This window comes from Sus scrofa, chromosome 5, assembly GCF_054392235.1.
Source record: "Sus scrofa isolate SSC_HxYL_T2T_F1_AM1 chromosome 5, Sscrofa_HxYL_maternal_Yorkshire_Landrace_v2.0, whole genome shotgun sequence".
Lineage (NCBI taxonomy): Eukaryota > Metazoa > Chordata > Mammalia > Artiodactyla > Suidae > Sus > Sus scrofa.
Genome location: NC_139387.1, coordinates 66326811 through 66343511, shown reverse-complemented (window position 1 = coordinate 66343511; position 16701 = coordinate 66326811). Strand labels below are relative to the sequence as shown.

The 16701-nt window shown below is 47.1% G+C and overlaps 1 protein-coding gene and 1 long non-coding RNA gene across 2 annotated transcripts in view; one reads left to right on the top strand and one right to left on the bottom strand.

The window, feature by feature from the left end:
• Positions 1-16701, top strand: part of LOC146403400 (uncharacterized) — a 1275680-nt gene that overhangs the window by 181223 nt on the left and 1077756 nt on the right. The gene's annotated exons all lie outside the window — the stretch shown is intronic.
• Positions 10983-16701, bottom strand: part of HEBP1 (heme binding protein 1) — a 30836-nt gene continuing 25117 nt past the window's right edge. The window contains exon 4 of the mRNA NM_001011509.1: positions 10983-11154. Coding sequence (NP_001011509.1) covers positions 10983-11154 — 172 coding nt within the window. The remainder of the gene's footprint in view (positions 11155-16701) is intronic.

The window sequence follows — 16701 nt, the reverse complement described above, 5'->3', positions numbered from 1 at the left end:
GCCAGGGACCGAAACCGCAACCTCATGGTTCCTAGTCGGGTTCATTAACCACTGCACCATGACGGGAACTCCGTCTGCCACTTTCTTTTCCTGTCCTTTGATCGTCCTTCCTCAGGCTCTGGCTGCCTGTCTAGTGTGGGCCCCACCTGTGCCAGCAATTCTTGGTATCGCTGAAGCCTTTGGTGTAGTTTCTCTCTATCCTTGCTCTCGGTTACCTCCACCAGAAGAGACTCTGGCCGGGGCTGGTTCCATCGGGGCATTCCCAGGGCCCAGGAGGGAAGAACTTGCAATGAAACGTTCCAGCTGCTTTTGGCAAGCATTCTTTTTTTCCCCGTGGTGATGTGTGATTGAGCGCCCAGCACAGAGTCCAGTCCTGACTGGACCACCCCCCAGCCCTGCTTCAGATTTACTTACTTTCTCCTTGGTTCTTTTCCTGGATATTGGCTTTTTTTTTTTTTCTTTTAATATTTGGAGGTTTGGGGAGTTCCCTCCGTGGCTCAGCAGTTAACAAACCCAACTAGGATCCATGAGGATGCAGGTTCGATCTCTGGCCTCACTCAGTGGGTTAAGGGTCCAGTGCTGCCATGAGCTGTAGGTGGTAGTTGCAGCTTGGATCCCGTGTTGCTGTGGTGTAGCCCAGAGGCTATAGCTCCAATTTCACCCCTAGCCTGGGAACTTTCATATGCTACAGGTGCAGCACTTAAAAAAAATTTTTTTTTGAGGTTTTACTGGCTTTCGTTTTTAAAATGTTTTTAAATTGAAGTATTAAAAACACTTTAATTTAACTGGTTGATTTATAATGTTGTGTTAGTTTCTGATGCACAGCAAAGTGATATATATATATATATATATATATATATATATATACACATACACATACAGAGTTATGTATATAACCTTTTTTCACAATCTTTTCCATTATGGTTTATTGCAGGATAGTGAATACATGGGCATTTTGTCAGAGGACCGCTGCATACCCCCCAAATCAGGGCCTGATAGTCTGGTTTCCAGTCTCTCTGCGATCTGGCCCTCCCTTCCCTGTCCAACCGTGTTTCTTTCAGGTCCCCTGGCCCTGGGTTTTATTTGGGTTGGTTTTCCCACTACCCGCTGCACACCTTCTCTTAGATGTTGTCCTTGGCCTGAACTACCTTTTGCTTGGTTCCCATCGATTCTGTTTCCTAAGCGAATGCTTTCCTTACCTCTGAGACCTGGTTCGGCTCTCTCCTCTGTGGGCTTTCCTGCTTCCCCGGTCACTCTGGCCCTCAGTGATCAGTCCCAAGAGAACTCCACCATATGTAGGGTCTGTGCTTTCTAAAATTGTGGACATATTGGAGTTCCCATCGTGGCTCAGTGGTTAATGAATCTAATATCCGTGAGGTTGCATGTTTGATCCCTGGCCTTGCTTAGTGGTCTAAGGATCCAGCATTGCTGTGAGCTGTGGTGTAGGTCACAGAGGCAGCTCGGACCCCATGTGCTGTGGCTGTGGCGTAGGCTGGCAGCTACAGCTCTGATTAGACCCTTAGCCTGGGAACTTCCATATGCCTCAGTTGCGGCCCTAAAAAACAAACAAACAAACAAAAAAACCCCAAACCCCCACGTTATGGACATATGGAGCTCCCTGGTGGCTCTGTGGGTTAAGGATCCAGTGCTGTCAACTGCCGTGGCTCCGGTCACTGCCATGGTGCGGATTTGATCCCTGGCTTGGGAATTTCCACATGCCATGGGTGTGGCCAAAAAAAATCATGGAAATAATATTTCTGCCCATTTAATTTGCACTAATCCATGTATTAATAATTGTGAGCAATAAATGGTTTTAAAATAATAAATAACAATTTAATTAATTACTTTTATTTATAATTGTCTCATCCCCTTGATTAGATTTATAGCTACTTGAGGGTGAGGATCCATATTTTATGTCCTGGCCCCTCGTGGAGAACCTCCTAGGTGATGGATATGTCGATTAATTGAAGGATTCTAATGATAGAATTCCAGGCCAAGTGAAGGTATTTTTTTTTTTTAGCTGTGTGATTTTTCCAAAAGATGGTTCTTAATGGAAACCACGTGCGGATAAATTAGAATCTTAACAAACTCTGGGAGTTTCCGTTTTGGCTCAGCAAAGACGAATCCGACTAGGGACCATGAGGTTTCAGGTTCGACCTCTGGCCTTGCTCAGTGGGGTTAAGGATCTAGCATTGCTGTGAGCTATGGTGTAAGTCGCAGATGACGCTTGGATCCCACGTTGTTGTGGCTCTGCATAGGCCGGCGGCTACAGCTCTGATTAGACTCCTGGCCTGGGAACCTCCATATGCTGCAGGTGCAGCCCTAAAAAAAAAAAAAAAAAAAAAAAAAAAAAAGAATCTAGGACTTCTTGCCGTGTCCCAGAGGAAACGAATCCAACTAGGAACCATGAGGTTGTGGGTTTGATCCCTGGCCTCGCTCAGTGCGTTAAGGATGCGGAGTTGCCGTGAGCTATGGTGTAGGTTGCAGTCTTGGCTTGGATCTGGTATTGCTGTGGCTGTGGCTGTAGCCAGCAGCTACAGCTCCAATTTGACCCCTAGCCTGGGAATCTCCATATGCCATGGGTGTGGCTCTAAAAAGAAAAAAAAAAAAAAAGAATCTGGACAAATTCATTCTGAAGTGGCGTTCTATCATGCGAGGCTCCTTAATTTTACTTATTTTTAAATTTTTTGGCCATGCCTCCCAGCATGTGGAAGTTCCTGGGCCAGAGATGGAAACTGCGCCACAGCAGTGACCTGAGCTGCTGCAGTGACAATGCCAGATCCTTAACCCTCTGCACCACAAGGGAACTCCAGAGACTCCTTAACTTTAAACCCCTGCCACCGCCGCCCCCTTTGAGAGAAGACTATTCTAGGGAAAGGACCGCTCCCCTTTACTGGCTTTGGGCAGAATCATAGTCTATCTGAAGCTGTAAAAATTTTCATTAAGGGTAAAGGGATTTTCAGATGATGAAATTCGACCTCTAGGAGAATTCACTCAAGGACTTTAGTAAGGGGTGAAATTGCTGTCAGTAGACCAAGAGAAGGATTTCCCATTTGATTCCTCCAAGAGGACTGTTTTGATGACCCCGTTCCTCCTCCTGCCCCCTTCTGGCTGACCCTTAGTCATGGTCATTCCTCCAGGTTGTGAGGCTTTATTTCCTGGCGGGCTAGTCTTCTAAGGAGATTCCTCGTGACCCCCTCCCTGAAGGCTTGAGGCAGGTGAATTAATGGGTTAATGACCACAGAGCTCTTTGAGCACCTTAGATAAAAGAACTGTCTCAGGTACTAATTATTGTCATTTTAACATCTGGGGTGAGAGAATTAGCCCATCTGAAATTGACCTTAAGGACGTAAAGGCTCCCTTTGCCTACACATCCAAATTACTCACACCTCCTTCCTTTTGTCTTTTCTGTGGCGACAACAACACACCAAACAGCTCAGATATGCCTTTGATGCGTCAAAGTCTATTGATTACAATGAGTCCATTAAAAATGGAGGTTAAAACAGTCAGGAGGCCAAACACCTTTTGCCAAACATCTCTTGGCATTGTTTCTTCCTCCCAGAAGCAGAGCTGGAGGGAAGGTTAGGGGCGACCTGGTCTAACCCATTCGTTAATAATAATAACGAAGCCACCATTACAACATGAGGAATTTAACCACAAGGAAGCAGAGGCCCAGAGAGATGAAGGGAGGTGCCCAAGGGGTGGAATGTTAGGAGAGACCGCCGATGCCAGCGTTGTCTGACTCCTGGTCTCATCTTGCTGCTGTACCAGGCTGCTTTCCTGACACATGCCACATCATCGGGACCGGCCCTGAGAGTGATGACATGTGAGTCCTGACCGGAAAGAAAAAGCAGATTAAGAGAGCGTAGCGCATACCCTTCATCCTGCAGCAAACCCTGCAGCTGTCATGGCAACCCGTGTGGACCAGCTGTGTGAGATGGGTTGAGTTGGCCCTGAGGATCATTTGCTCTTTTGCTCCCTGGCTTCATGGAGTTGCCACCAGCACCCTGTTCAGGGTCCAACAAAAGAAGGGTCCTATGATTGGTATCTAATGCTCTACCATCACTGTCTCAAAATTCCTAGTAACTTAATATTTGAATTTGTGTTTTGTAAGTGAAGTCAGATGGGACAATGGAGCAGGCACGGGGAGCTTGGAGCCTCAGCTCAGGCACAATTCTGTCTTCCATTGCTTCTGGTCTCTACCTAGGCTCACCTGTGTGACATGGGTTAGGGGTTAGGGTGGTGGGCCCTTGGAAAGGGGGGATTGATTGACCCATGTCCAAGCAGGGCCCTACATTTTCATGTTGCCCTGAGCCCTGAAAATTACATAGCTGGCCCTGGGCCTCTCCTTCAATTTTTTGGTAGATGATGGCTAACTTGATCAAATTTTATCAGAATGTTGATATTGTACAGTTTAATCATATATTATTATAATGTGCAGCTAGTCATGAGGAATGGCAGTATTTTACTTAGGTTAGCAAATTGCTAAGATGCCCAGTTGAGAATTATTTATGAATATTCACAGCATTTTTTGGAAAGGGAGTTATCTGACTGCTCCCCCTGCCCCAACCCCAGTTGTGGCTACTATAAGATTTTTTTTTTTTTGCTTTTTAGGGCCGCACTCACGGTATGGAGGTTCCCAGGCTAGGGGTCTAACTGGAGCTATGGCTGCTGGCCTATGCCATAGCCACAGCAACACCAGATCTGAGCTGTGTCTGCAAACTACACCACAGCTCACAGCAATGCTGGATCTTTAACCCACTGAGTGAGGCCAGGGATTGAACACACAACCTCATGGTTCCTAGTCGGATTCATTTCTGCTGCGCCACAACGGGAACTCCTACTATAACCTTTTAATTGAATGTACTGAAATCTAATACATTGATCTTATACTGGCGTGTTTTATCATTATGAGAAGAAAGCAGATGATAGGGAAAAATACAGAGATATGCTCAAGTTCAACTGCTGGCTATGGAAGTATGAACATGACAAGAGCAAGAAAAATGCTTTAAAAAAAAGGAGTTCCCATTGTGGTTCAGTGGTAATGAATCTGACTAGTATCCATGAGGTTGCCGGTTTGACTCCTGGCCTTGCTCAGTGAGTTAAGGATCTGGCATTTCTGTGAGCTGCAGTGTAGGTCGCAGACAGGGCTCAGTTCTGGCGTTGCTGTGGCTGTGGCTAAGGCCCAAGCTGCAGCTCCAATTGACCCCTAGCGTGGGAACTTCCATATGCCACAGGAGTGGCCATAAAAAGAAAAAAATAAGTAAAATAAAATAAAATAAATAAAGAATTGTTTACTGTCTATATCCCCTACTCTACAAAGTTAAAAGTTTTTGCTTTGCTCACTGATAAATCTTAATTGCCTAGAATAGTGCTTAGCATATGTCAGGGCTTGGGAAATAGCTGTGAAATGAATGAATGAAGAGAAGGAATTCAGAATGTGTTCAGCCCAAAGGTGGAGCCAAATACCACAAACAAGGAGCAGGGGCTAAAGCAGGGCTAACAGAGAAGACGTCGAGGCAGAGTCAGCCAAAGGTGTGTGGTCTCAGACCCACTCCTGGCTGGGCATGGCTGGAGGCACTGTGGCTTCGCTGCGGGAGAGGGCCCCACTCTTAGACCCCTCACCCCGTCTTGTGTAAGAAAAGTTAGGAGGAGGCAGGAAACAACTGGCCAACTGATGCAGTTAGAATGAGGGCTTCCCAAGGGGGGATGGCCCTATTGGCAAGAGGAACGTGCTGCTCTCACATGACAGCTGCCTGGGGAGTGGGAAGTTGCCTGAGGACAATCCAGCAAATGAGGAAAATTTGTGTCTTATGATGATTTCATTTTTTTCTTTTTTTAATGGGCCAGACCCGTGGGATACAGGAGTTCCCAGGCTAGGGGTTGCATCAGAGCTGCAGCTGCTGACTTATACCACAGCCACAGCAACTCGGGATCCAAGCCGAGTCTTTGATCTACACCACAGCCATAGCAACACCAGATCCGAGCCATGTCTGTGACCTATGCCACAGCTTGCAGCAATGCTGGACCCACTGAGTGAAGCCAGGGATCAAACCCGAATCCTCATGGATACTAGTTGGGCTTGTTACTACTGACCTACAGTGGGAACTCCTGTTTTTTGTTTGTTTGTTTTGACCTGAGCAAGTTCATGAATAGTAGTGCTATTTAGAGAGACAAGGATGATGGAGGGAGGAAAAGGTTTTGGGGGATGAAAGCATCTGAACCGAGAGTTCCTTTTTGGGCACATGGAGTCTGAGAAATTTGTGAATTATTTGTGTGAATATGTCGAACAGGTCATTGGAGATAGGCATTTGGAGCTTACAGGCATATTTTTACCTTTCGTGCTTTGTGTCCCGCTTCCTATTGGCGTCAGGACATATACCAAGCTGGACAGCACACAGGTGGCCTGGCTATCCCTCTCCATCCTCCTTTCTCAGCTTGCTTTCAGCAGTTGCATGAACTGCGAAACACATTCATTCATTTATTCACCCTGCAATCATATGCTGAGCTTTTGTTACGTACCAGTGTTCTGCTGGGTGCTGAGAGTACAAACATGAATAATCCTAAATATCGACACTCAAGAAAATCATATTTAATTGGCGAGACATGCTGACCAATACTTGAGATGTACTCTGAGCTGTAACGTGAAGAATAAATGACTATTTCCACTTCCTCCTAGAAAGAGACCCCCCCCCCACCAAAGAGAAGGGATCTTAGCAATGCCTTAGGATCCTTCGCACGTGTTTATTTCAAAGCTTTTATGTTTTTGTGTCACAACACATAAGGGACAAAGCTTGAGGGACAGTTCAGAGTATGTCTCAGCCACAGACTTGTTTCTTACTTCTGAAGGCCCGAGGCTATGTTTTTAAAAGAGATTGGATGCACCAAAAAATTAAGTCAGGAAGAGAGATGGGCTAGAAATGGATGCTCGGGAGTCACCAGGACATGGATGGTCACAGGACCTGTGGGTGCCGTGGATGGGCTCATCTTGAGAGAGTGTGCAGGGTGATGTGATGGGACAGTAGGAGGACACACCATGCCCCCCTCCAAAGCCTTCCAGCCCCCCAGTCCCAGAACACCAACATTTAAGGGCTGCGCCAGAGACAGAATCCAATAAAAGTAGGGATGTGGTCCGAGGTGGAGCACCTGGAGACTGACAGGTCACAGGTGCCAAAGGAGGAATGCAAGGGGGGAGACTAGGTGTCAGTGTCACCTGGTGCAGAGGAGCATCCAACCTGATAGGGGGGTGGGGGTGGGGGTGGGGAGGATTGGGTAAAGGCACACAAAAGATACCAACTTCCAGTTATAAGATAAATAAGTTCTAGGGATGTAATGTATGACAGGGTAAATGCAATGACACTGACATCTGTCATATAGGAAAGCTGTTAAGAGAGTAAATCCTGAGTTCTCATTACCAGGAAATTTTTTTTCTATTTATTTTTAAATTTTTTAATTAAAAAAAATTTTGACTTCACCCATGGCACATGGAAGTTCCCAGCCAGGAGTTGAATCCCAGCTGCAGCTGTGACCTGTACCACAAATGCAGCAATGCTGGATCCTAGACCCACTGTTGCTGGGCCTGAGATGGAACTTGCACCTCTACAGTGACCCAAGCTCTGCAGTCAGATTCTTTTTTTTTTTTTTTGGCTGCCCTGTGGCACATGGAGTTCCCAGGCCTAGGATCAGATCCAAGCTGCAGTTGCGACTTAAGCTGAAGCTGTGGCAATGCCAGATCCTTAACCCACTGTGCTGGGCCGGAGATTGAAACTGTGTCCCAGCGCTCCCAAGATGCTGCTGATTCCATTATGCCACAGTGGGAACTCTGTGGAGTGAGATTCTTAACCCACTGCGCCACAGCAGGAACTCCTTTTTTCCCCTTATTTCTTGAATGTTGTTTCTATATGAGATTATGGGTGTTTACTAAACTTATTGTGGAAGTCACATCATTATGCTGTACATCTTAAACTTGTCAATTATATTTCATTAAAACTGGAAGAAAAGGGTATCTCTGTTGTAGACATTTTTTTTTCTTTTTATGGCCACACCTCCAGCATGTGGAAGTTCCCAGGCTAGGGGTTGAATCGGAGCTGCAGCTGCCAGCCTACACCACAGCCACAGCAATGCCAGATGAGAGCCACATCTGCAAGCTATGCACGCCAAATCCTTTAACCCACTGTGCGAGGCCAGGGATGGAACCTGTATCCTCGTGGATACTAGTCTGATTTTTAACCCACTGAGCCACAGCGGGAACTCCTGTAGACATTGTTTGAAAACAGAAGGACGATGGTCCTGTGTTAGTAGTGGTGGCATAAGAATTTTTTTTAGCTGAATTTTAATTCACAAAGGGAGAGAGGACGGGCAAGGCTGCTGACTTGACAGGTGGCCCATAGTTTGCTGCTGGGTCTCTGTGCTCTTTCTGGAGTTTTAAGTTCATGGAGTTTGTTCCTCTCTGTTCCAGGTGGCCTATGCCTTAGAGACATAGGGATTATATCCCTGATACCCTGGTTGAGCCTCAGAATAAATTATACAGAGACCTGGCCCCTAGCACAGGTGACAGGATTCTCCTTGGATGGTGGGCTTGGCACTTCATGCACCCAGGACACTTTCTTACAGTCACATTCTGCCTCATCTCCTTTCTTCGCCAGACTAGGAAAATAGACACTGAACTGAGGGTTTGGTAGTATTAAGTCTTGGACCTAAACTGCCCAGGTTCAAATTCTGGCTCAGTCAGGTACTGTCTCTGCAACCCGGAGTGTGAGCCGCCCTGGTTCATCTGTAAATGGGGTGGAGAAGGTGGTGCCCGTGATGGCCTCGCAGGGTTTTGGTGTCTAATAAATGAGGTAATTCATGTATGAGTTTGCATAGAGCCTGGGACGTGGGAAATGCTTCATAAATGGTAGGTAGCTATTGATAGCTCTTATTTTTATAAATTTTTATATTTTGGCCTCCCTTCAGCATATGGAGTTCTTGGGCCAGGGATCAAATCCAAGCCGGAGCTGCTACCCACGCCATAGCTGCAGCAATGCTGGATCCTTAACCCACTGCGCCGGGCTGTGGATGGAACATGTATCCCAGCTGCCCCATAGACATTGTCAATTTCGTTGTGCCACAGAGGGAATTCCAATAGCTCTTATTTTTTAAAATTCAAACTGATCTATATTAAGAAGATGGACAGAGAGTTCCCTGCTGGTCTAGTGGTCAGGACTCGGGGCTTTCACTGCTGTGATCCTGGTTCAGTCCCCAGTCTGGGATTTGAGATCCCTTCCCCCCACCCCCCACCCCCGCCAAATACTGAGCATCTACTGTATACATACCCTTATGCTATGTGGTGACATGGGGACTATAAATCACAAAGGAAGGGGGGGTGTAACTGGAGGGATCAGGGAGGAATTCAAAGACTGGAGCTGGGACTCGAGGGACGGGTAGAGGATGGATAGGGAGGTGTGGGGGGATTTCTAGGTGTGGGAGCAGTTCGAGCAGGAAATTGGCAGCTATCATATGGGAACTAGCATTTATTCTTGTGCTGCTGGAGGGTAAGGAACCCAGGAGAGAGCAAGAGGCAGGATTTGAGAAGATGCTGTGTTTGAGCCAGCTCATAAAATGGCTTTTTGATGAAGGTGTAATTAATTCATTGCCAAGAAAAAGGTAATTCAAGTTTTTTTTACCTGATGTTTGATTATGAGATAGCTCTACCCAGCACCCCCCCCCAAATTCTGCCACACCTTCAGTTCACTCTGGCCATTTCCGCCTTACGTGGATTGATTCTTGATTCATCATTCGTGGATATCGCTTGAGCCTGTCCCCTAATTCCTAGGGAATGACGGTTGCTATAGAAACGGAATACTCCTAAAGGAAAAACCTAGAGCTAGTCAAGAATATACATTCAAAGGCAAAAATTCATGGCATTTAACCAAATAAATACCCATCCTTGTGGCATGCTATGAAGCTTCAATTACCGGGCTCAAGATCAAAGTAACATTACTCAAGAGTGGAGAAGCCAAAGGTAAATGAGGAGGTCTTCCTTAAACAGGGGATGACCAACTCCCTGAGCTCAGCCAAGAGCCCCACTCTGCTTATATACAGATACCCTATCGCCCACAGGCACTCACATAAGCAGGAGGATGCAGAATTGTGCTATGGTACCTACAGGGACTGAACCTGAGCCAAGCAGTGACAACACTGAATTCTTATCCACTAGGCCACCAGGGAGCTAGCTTTTTCTAATCTTGTCACCCTGCAAAAACCTTGTGGGCAGGTCCTCTTGCTTCCAGGGTTGAGCATGAGGATACTGTGATTATTTGTGGCCCATTGCTACAGACAGGCTTCTCAACCTCTGATCATGGAATCACTACGACCCAGTCCCAGGAAATGGCCTTGATTTTAATTTTGGAGCCATTCGAGCACGTGGTGCACGTCCTCCTACCCCAGGATCTTTGGGTTTATAGCCTGAAGGACTTTGAACCTCTGAACATAGGATTCCTGCGACAGTGAACACCGTCACAGTTTCTATAAGACTCTGGAATCTTGGAAATAACCACACTTAGGATTTGTCTCAGTTGTTTAAGTCAAAGATCTTTATTTTCAGTTTCTTTTTAAAGAAAGCTATTATAAGAATCACAGATGAAAGATCACACATAAATCACATTTCTCCTTCCATAACAAAAATACAGTTTTGATCATTTAAAAAAAATCAGTTTTTAGGGATCTAGAGAGCTGGAAAAATGCCGCTGGGTTTTTCTGGTCAACTACAGAACTTTCTCAGTCCTTTAGAAAGACATATATCAATCGTGGGTGTACTATTTCCCACCATGAGAAAAAGAGCCTCAGGAGCTAGAATGTGCTTATCTCAGAACATTGGCAGTGACTGAATGGCCATGAAGGAGAGCTGGTTACTGGGGATGCCCAGGGGTTTCTGCTTGGCCTGGAGGAAGTGGGCACAGAAGCTGGCACCTCCCCCACCCCGGATGCACTGGCTCAATCACTCATGCCTTTACCAGCCAGACCTCGTTGCGACGTCCGTAGGGCTTCATGGGAGGGTCATAGCCTGTGCAGAAGTAGACGTCACTCCGGCAGGTGGCTATGCCCTCCAGGGCAGTGCGCAGCTGGGCGGCACGAGCCACATAGTCAGCTTCCTTGGCGTAACCACCAAACTGCCTGAGGGCACAGAGCAAGGGGAAGGTTAAGAAAGCTGGTCTCAGAGGGAGGGGGATTTTTCAAAAAAGTAGTTACTCTAGGGGTTCCGATTGGCTCAGCGGTTAACGAATCTGACTAGCATCCATGAGGACACAGCTTCGATCCCTGGCCTCCTCAGTGGGTTAAGGATCTAGCATTGCTGTGAGTTGTGGTGTAGGTTTCAGATGTGGCTCGGATCCCAAGTTGCTGTGACTGTGGCATAGGCTGGCAGCTACAGCTCTGATTTGACCCCTGCACTGGGAACCTCCATATGCCTTGGGTGCGGCCCTAAAAAGCAAAAAAAAAAGCAGTCACTCCCCACCCTTGTCATGATGAGCATGCCACTGTGGTAAGAGTGTGGTCCTCCCGTTCCTCCAGAGGTGGCCCGCATCTCATCCAGCTCAGAGCCTCCTTTGTCAATTGAGGTAAGTTTTACTAAGTGAAGTCAGTCAGACAGAGAAAGACAAATATCCTAGGATATCATGTATATGGGAAATCTAATAAAAACATGATACATGTGAACTTATTTACAAAACAGAAACAGACTCACGGATCTGAAATCAAATGTCTGGTTACCAAAGGGGAAACACAGGGGGAGGGGATAAATGAGGAGCCCGGGATTAACATATACACACTTTCTATATATAAAATAAATAAATAACTAGGACCAACTGTAGAGCACAGGGAACTCTACTCAATATTCTGTAATAGCTTACACAGGAAAAGAATCTGAGAAAGAATGGTTATATACCTATGTATAACTAATTCACTTTGCTGTACACCTGAAACTAACACAACATTGTAAATCAACTACACCCCCATAAGATTTAAATAAAGAAAGAAAGAAATGAAAAGACAGGCAGGAGTTCCCGTCATAGCTTAGTGGTTAACAAATCCAACTAGGAACCATGAGGTTATGGGTTCGATCCCTGACCTCGCTCAGTGGGTTAAGAACCTGGTGTTGCCGTGAGCTGTGGTATAGGTTGAAGATGTGGCTCGGATCCCGCGTTGCTGTGGCTCTGGTGTAGGCCGGTGCCTACAGCTCCGATTCGACCCCTAGCCTGGAAACCTCCATATGCCAGGGATGAGGCCCTAGAAAAGACCCCCCCCCAAAAAAAAGGACATGCAAAAGAAAAAAATTGAGATGTTTCCTTTTTCTTCCAAGGCGGTTATGAGCATTAAATACAGTTGTGGATGTAAAAAATTCTAATGTAGATCCCAAAACACAGAACAAATGGTCCTCTGTAGTGGTGGGTTCTGCACCTGCAGATTCAGCCAACTGCAGATTGAAAATATTTGGGAAAAAAATGCCTGAAAGTTCCCCAAGTCGAAACTTAAATTTGCTGTGTGCTGTCCATTTACATAGCATTTACACTAAGAGGTATTATAAGGAATCTAGAGATGATTTAAAGTATACAGAAGGATGTATGTAGATTACATGCAGTTACTATGCCATTTTATGTAAGAGACCCGAGCATCCTTGGATTTTGGTGTCTATGGGGGTCCTGGAAGCAGTCTGGAACCAGTACTGCACTAAGTACTAAAGTGAGCTTCCCTGCCCTTTCGGAAACTTCCTGGAGATGGGAGGGTGACTTCTCCCCAGGCCACGCTGTCATCCTTTTGTCCTTCTGCAGTCCCAGCTGCTCGTCTTCCCTGCCTCTCCATTTCCAGCTGGGGAAGCAAGACCAGGGGAGTTAGGGGAGAGTGGCACTCACCCTCCTCCCGCAGCAGAGTGGTTCTAAGGGGCAAGCACATCCCAGCAGGGACAAGGGGCAGCTTTGTTTAAAAGACAGAGCCAGCTCCCACTGTGATGCAGGTGATTAATGATCTGGGTTGTCCTGTGGGGGCGTCAGTTTAATCTCTGGCCTGGCGTTAGTGGGTTAAGGATCCAGCATTGGAACTTCCATATGTCCCGGGGGCGGCTGTAAAAAGAAAACAAAGCAAAAAACAGAGCTACCAAAGGCAGGAACCCGAGGAAGCCTGGGGAGGGCCCCAGGCAAGTTTTAAGCAAGCCCCAAATAAAGAAGTCACTTTTAATAAATCCCTTCTCCTGCTCAAATCATGAAAGCCTTCTTTTTCTAGTAAGTATAGATCCCCCCCCCCAAAAGCAGGGTTTTCTCTTGAGGGCAGAAGGCGGGGACAGAGAAGCAATAAAAGCTCGAATTTTCAAGACTATTATTCTCTTCTTACATCATCTGCCTCTGCTCCAAAATTCATCCTGTGACCTACCCTAAATATACCACTCTAAATCTGGGCTGCACGAAAATCTTTATTAGAGTCAAATCCATCCCCACTTCTAATGAGCTTTATGACTCAAAGGTCTCAATCTGCCCCAAGCCAAGATTCGGCCAAATGCATTATTTTTGGTGGGGTTCTATGACTCACGTTTTGCTGTTTTGCTCTTTTATAAGCGGTTAGTCATGCTTGCTAAGCATTCAGAATGTCAATTGCAGGGTTATTGTAGGGATGAAGGCACCAGTCTCAGAAGGCTGTTGTAAAGATTAAAAAAGAGAAGACTGTGCAAACTTCTCAGCCTTGTCCCCATCACATGGGAAACTCACAGCAAACAGTAGCTATTGTTACTCTGCAATTGGCTCTGAACAGACATTCAGTTCTCGCCTCTAGAGGTGAAGGATAAGACGGTGATCTAAAGTTAAGATCCTAGAGTTCCCGTTGTGGCTCAGTGGTTAACGAATCCGACTGGGAACCATGAGGTTGCAGGTTCGATCCTGGCCTTGCTCAGTGGGTTAAGGATCCGGCGTTGCCGTGAGCTGTAGTGTAGGTTGCAGACGTGGCTCAGATCCAGCATTGCTGTGGCTCTGGCGTAGGCCAGCAGCTACAGCTCCAATTAGACCCCTAGCCTGGAAACCTCCATATGCCATTGGAGCGGCCCAAGGAAATGGCAAAAAAAAAAACCAAAAAATAATAAAGTAATGATCCTGAGCCCAGGAAGATGGCTTAATAATGAAGACTGGCGTGGGAGTTCTCTGGTGGCTCAGACACCAGGAACCAGCATTGTCATTGTTGTGGCTCTGGTTACAGCTGTGGTGCAGGTTCGATCCCTGGCCCAGCAACTTCTGCATGCTACAGGTGAGGCCAAAACGAAAAGAATGAAGACTGGCTCAATTAACAATCTCACGTCTTCAATCAGGCTTCCTCTCGAAACCCTACTATCTTGTAACCCCATTCCTCTCCCTCATTCTTCCTTTTCCTCCCTTCCTTCCTTGATTCCTTCTTCAGCATTCCAACCCCCCCCTCTTCTAACACACTACAGGAATTATTCATTGTTTATGGTTTGAGTCCCCTGGTGTAATACAGGCCCCAAGAGGGCAGGGATCTTTGTCACTCTTTGTTCAGTGGTGTGTTCTGAGCACCTAACACACATATTTGACCCTCTGGCTGAACGAACAATTCCAGGATATGGAGTTCCCGTCGTGGTGCAGCGGAAACGAATCCAATTGGGAACCATGAAGTTGCGGGTTTGATCCCTGCCTCACTCAGTGGGTTAAGGATTTGGTGTTGCTGTGAGCTGTGGTGCAGGTTGCAGACGCTGCTCGGATCTGGCATTGCTGTGGCTCTAGTGTCGCCTGGCAACAACAGCTCCGATTAGACCCCTAGCCTGGGAACCTCCATATGCTGCTGGTGCGGCCCCAAAAGGACGAAGGACAAAAAAAACCAAAAAAAAATTCCAGGATAAACAGCATAAGTTACTGCAGGTTGACAGCCCTAAGGATGAGAGCACTGAAGCCTGTTGGCCTCCATAGCCACTCACACACAGAATAAAATCCGAAGCATCTACTAAAGGCACAGTGGCAGGAATTCAAACAGGAAAAGTAGACTGACTGGGGCTCCCTTGGGAAGGGCCTTGAAGCTTGACCTAAGGACTCTGAGCTTGACCTTAGATACAAAGGTGGGCCCATGGTGGGGTTTGAAAGTTAAGGGACTGCCGTGCTCAGATGGGGTTTTGCAGAGACCCTTCTGGTGGCAGAGGAGGGAGGGGGAAATGGAGCCACAGGAGGCCAAGAACCGCCTGTGAGGAGTGTGAGACGGCAGCAGCACTGACAGCGGTGGCGGTGGCGACAAAGGCCTGGACAATTTAGGAAGTGGTGAGGGGGAGTGGGAGGGAAGTCTAGGAAACTGCCACCAACCAGAATGGGGATTCCGGGCTGAAGTGTCCCCTTGGAGAGGAGGGGTGGGTGTGGGCTCATCATCCTGTGGGGTGGCACGTTGATGTGAAGGAGCCTCTGTGAAACACATGCACGCACCAGTTACTGTGCCAAGTGTGTGTCAGGACCTGTGAAATCTCCTTAGCCTCAGAAAGGAACTGGAGTCAGAGCTAACGGGAATGGGAGTCACCGTGAGTAGGTGCTGGCCATGGTCACGGCCAGGAGGGATGAGGCCTGGGTGGTGAGCAAACAAGAGGGTCAGCAGGCTGTTCTCGGGAATCCGAGTCCCCAGGTGGTGGGTGGAGGAAGAGGACTCGGCCGAGGCTACTGAGAAGGAGCTGAGTCCAAGGAGATCCAGCAGAGAAGGATGTGAGAATGTCATCATTCGGGGAATCTTAAATGCATTATGAAAAAAAGCCTGGATTTTTAGGAGTTCCCGTTGTGGCACAGTGGTTAACGAATCCGACTAGTATCCATGAAGATGAGGGTTCAATCCCTGGCCTTGCTCAGTGAGTTAAGGATCCGGTGTTGCTGTGAGCTGTGGTATAAGTCGCAGATGCGGCTCTGGTCCTTCGTTGCTGTGGCTGTGGCAGAGGCCTGCAGCTACAGCTCCAATTAGACCCCTAGCCTGGGAACTTCCATATGCCATGGGAGTGGCCCTAGAAAAGGCAAAAAGACAACAACAACAAAAAAATCCTGGATATTTAAAAAGACTTATTCCCTGGCTAATGGAGATGCATGTAAATGAGGAAAATTTCCCTGTTGCTACATCAAGAAAGCATTCTGGGAGGTCCCCACTGTGGCTCATCGGTAACGAACCCAACTAGTATCCCTGAGAACACAGATTCGACCTCTGGCCGCACTCAGTGGGTCAAAAGATCCAGCGCTGCCGTGAGCTGTGGTGTAGGTCACAGGCTCGTCTGGGGTCCTGAGTGCTGTGAGCTAGGTCAGTAGCTGTAGCTCAGATTCCATCCCTAGCCTGAGAACTTCCATATGCTGCGAGTGTGGCCATAAAAAGCAAGCAAGCAAGCAAGCAAGAAAGAAAGAAAGAAAGAAAGAAAGAAAGAAAGAAAGAAAGAAAGAAAGAAAGAAAGAAAAAGCAAAGAATAAAGGAAAACAGAAAAGAATAAAGAAAGCATTCTACCTTTCAATTGGGAAACAAGCAAAGCTGGGTGAGCAGTGGAACAGGTTCATGCGTGCTGCCACCTGCCGGTCTAACCGCCTCCCCCTAACCCCCATCACAGAATCGAAAAAAACCAAAGCCTCTCCTGGCTCCAAAGCCCTCAGATGCAAAGGAGGCTCAGCTCTGTCTGCCTGGTGCCTCCCTGCCTTGGCTTCCACACCGCACACAGAGGATAACCAC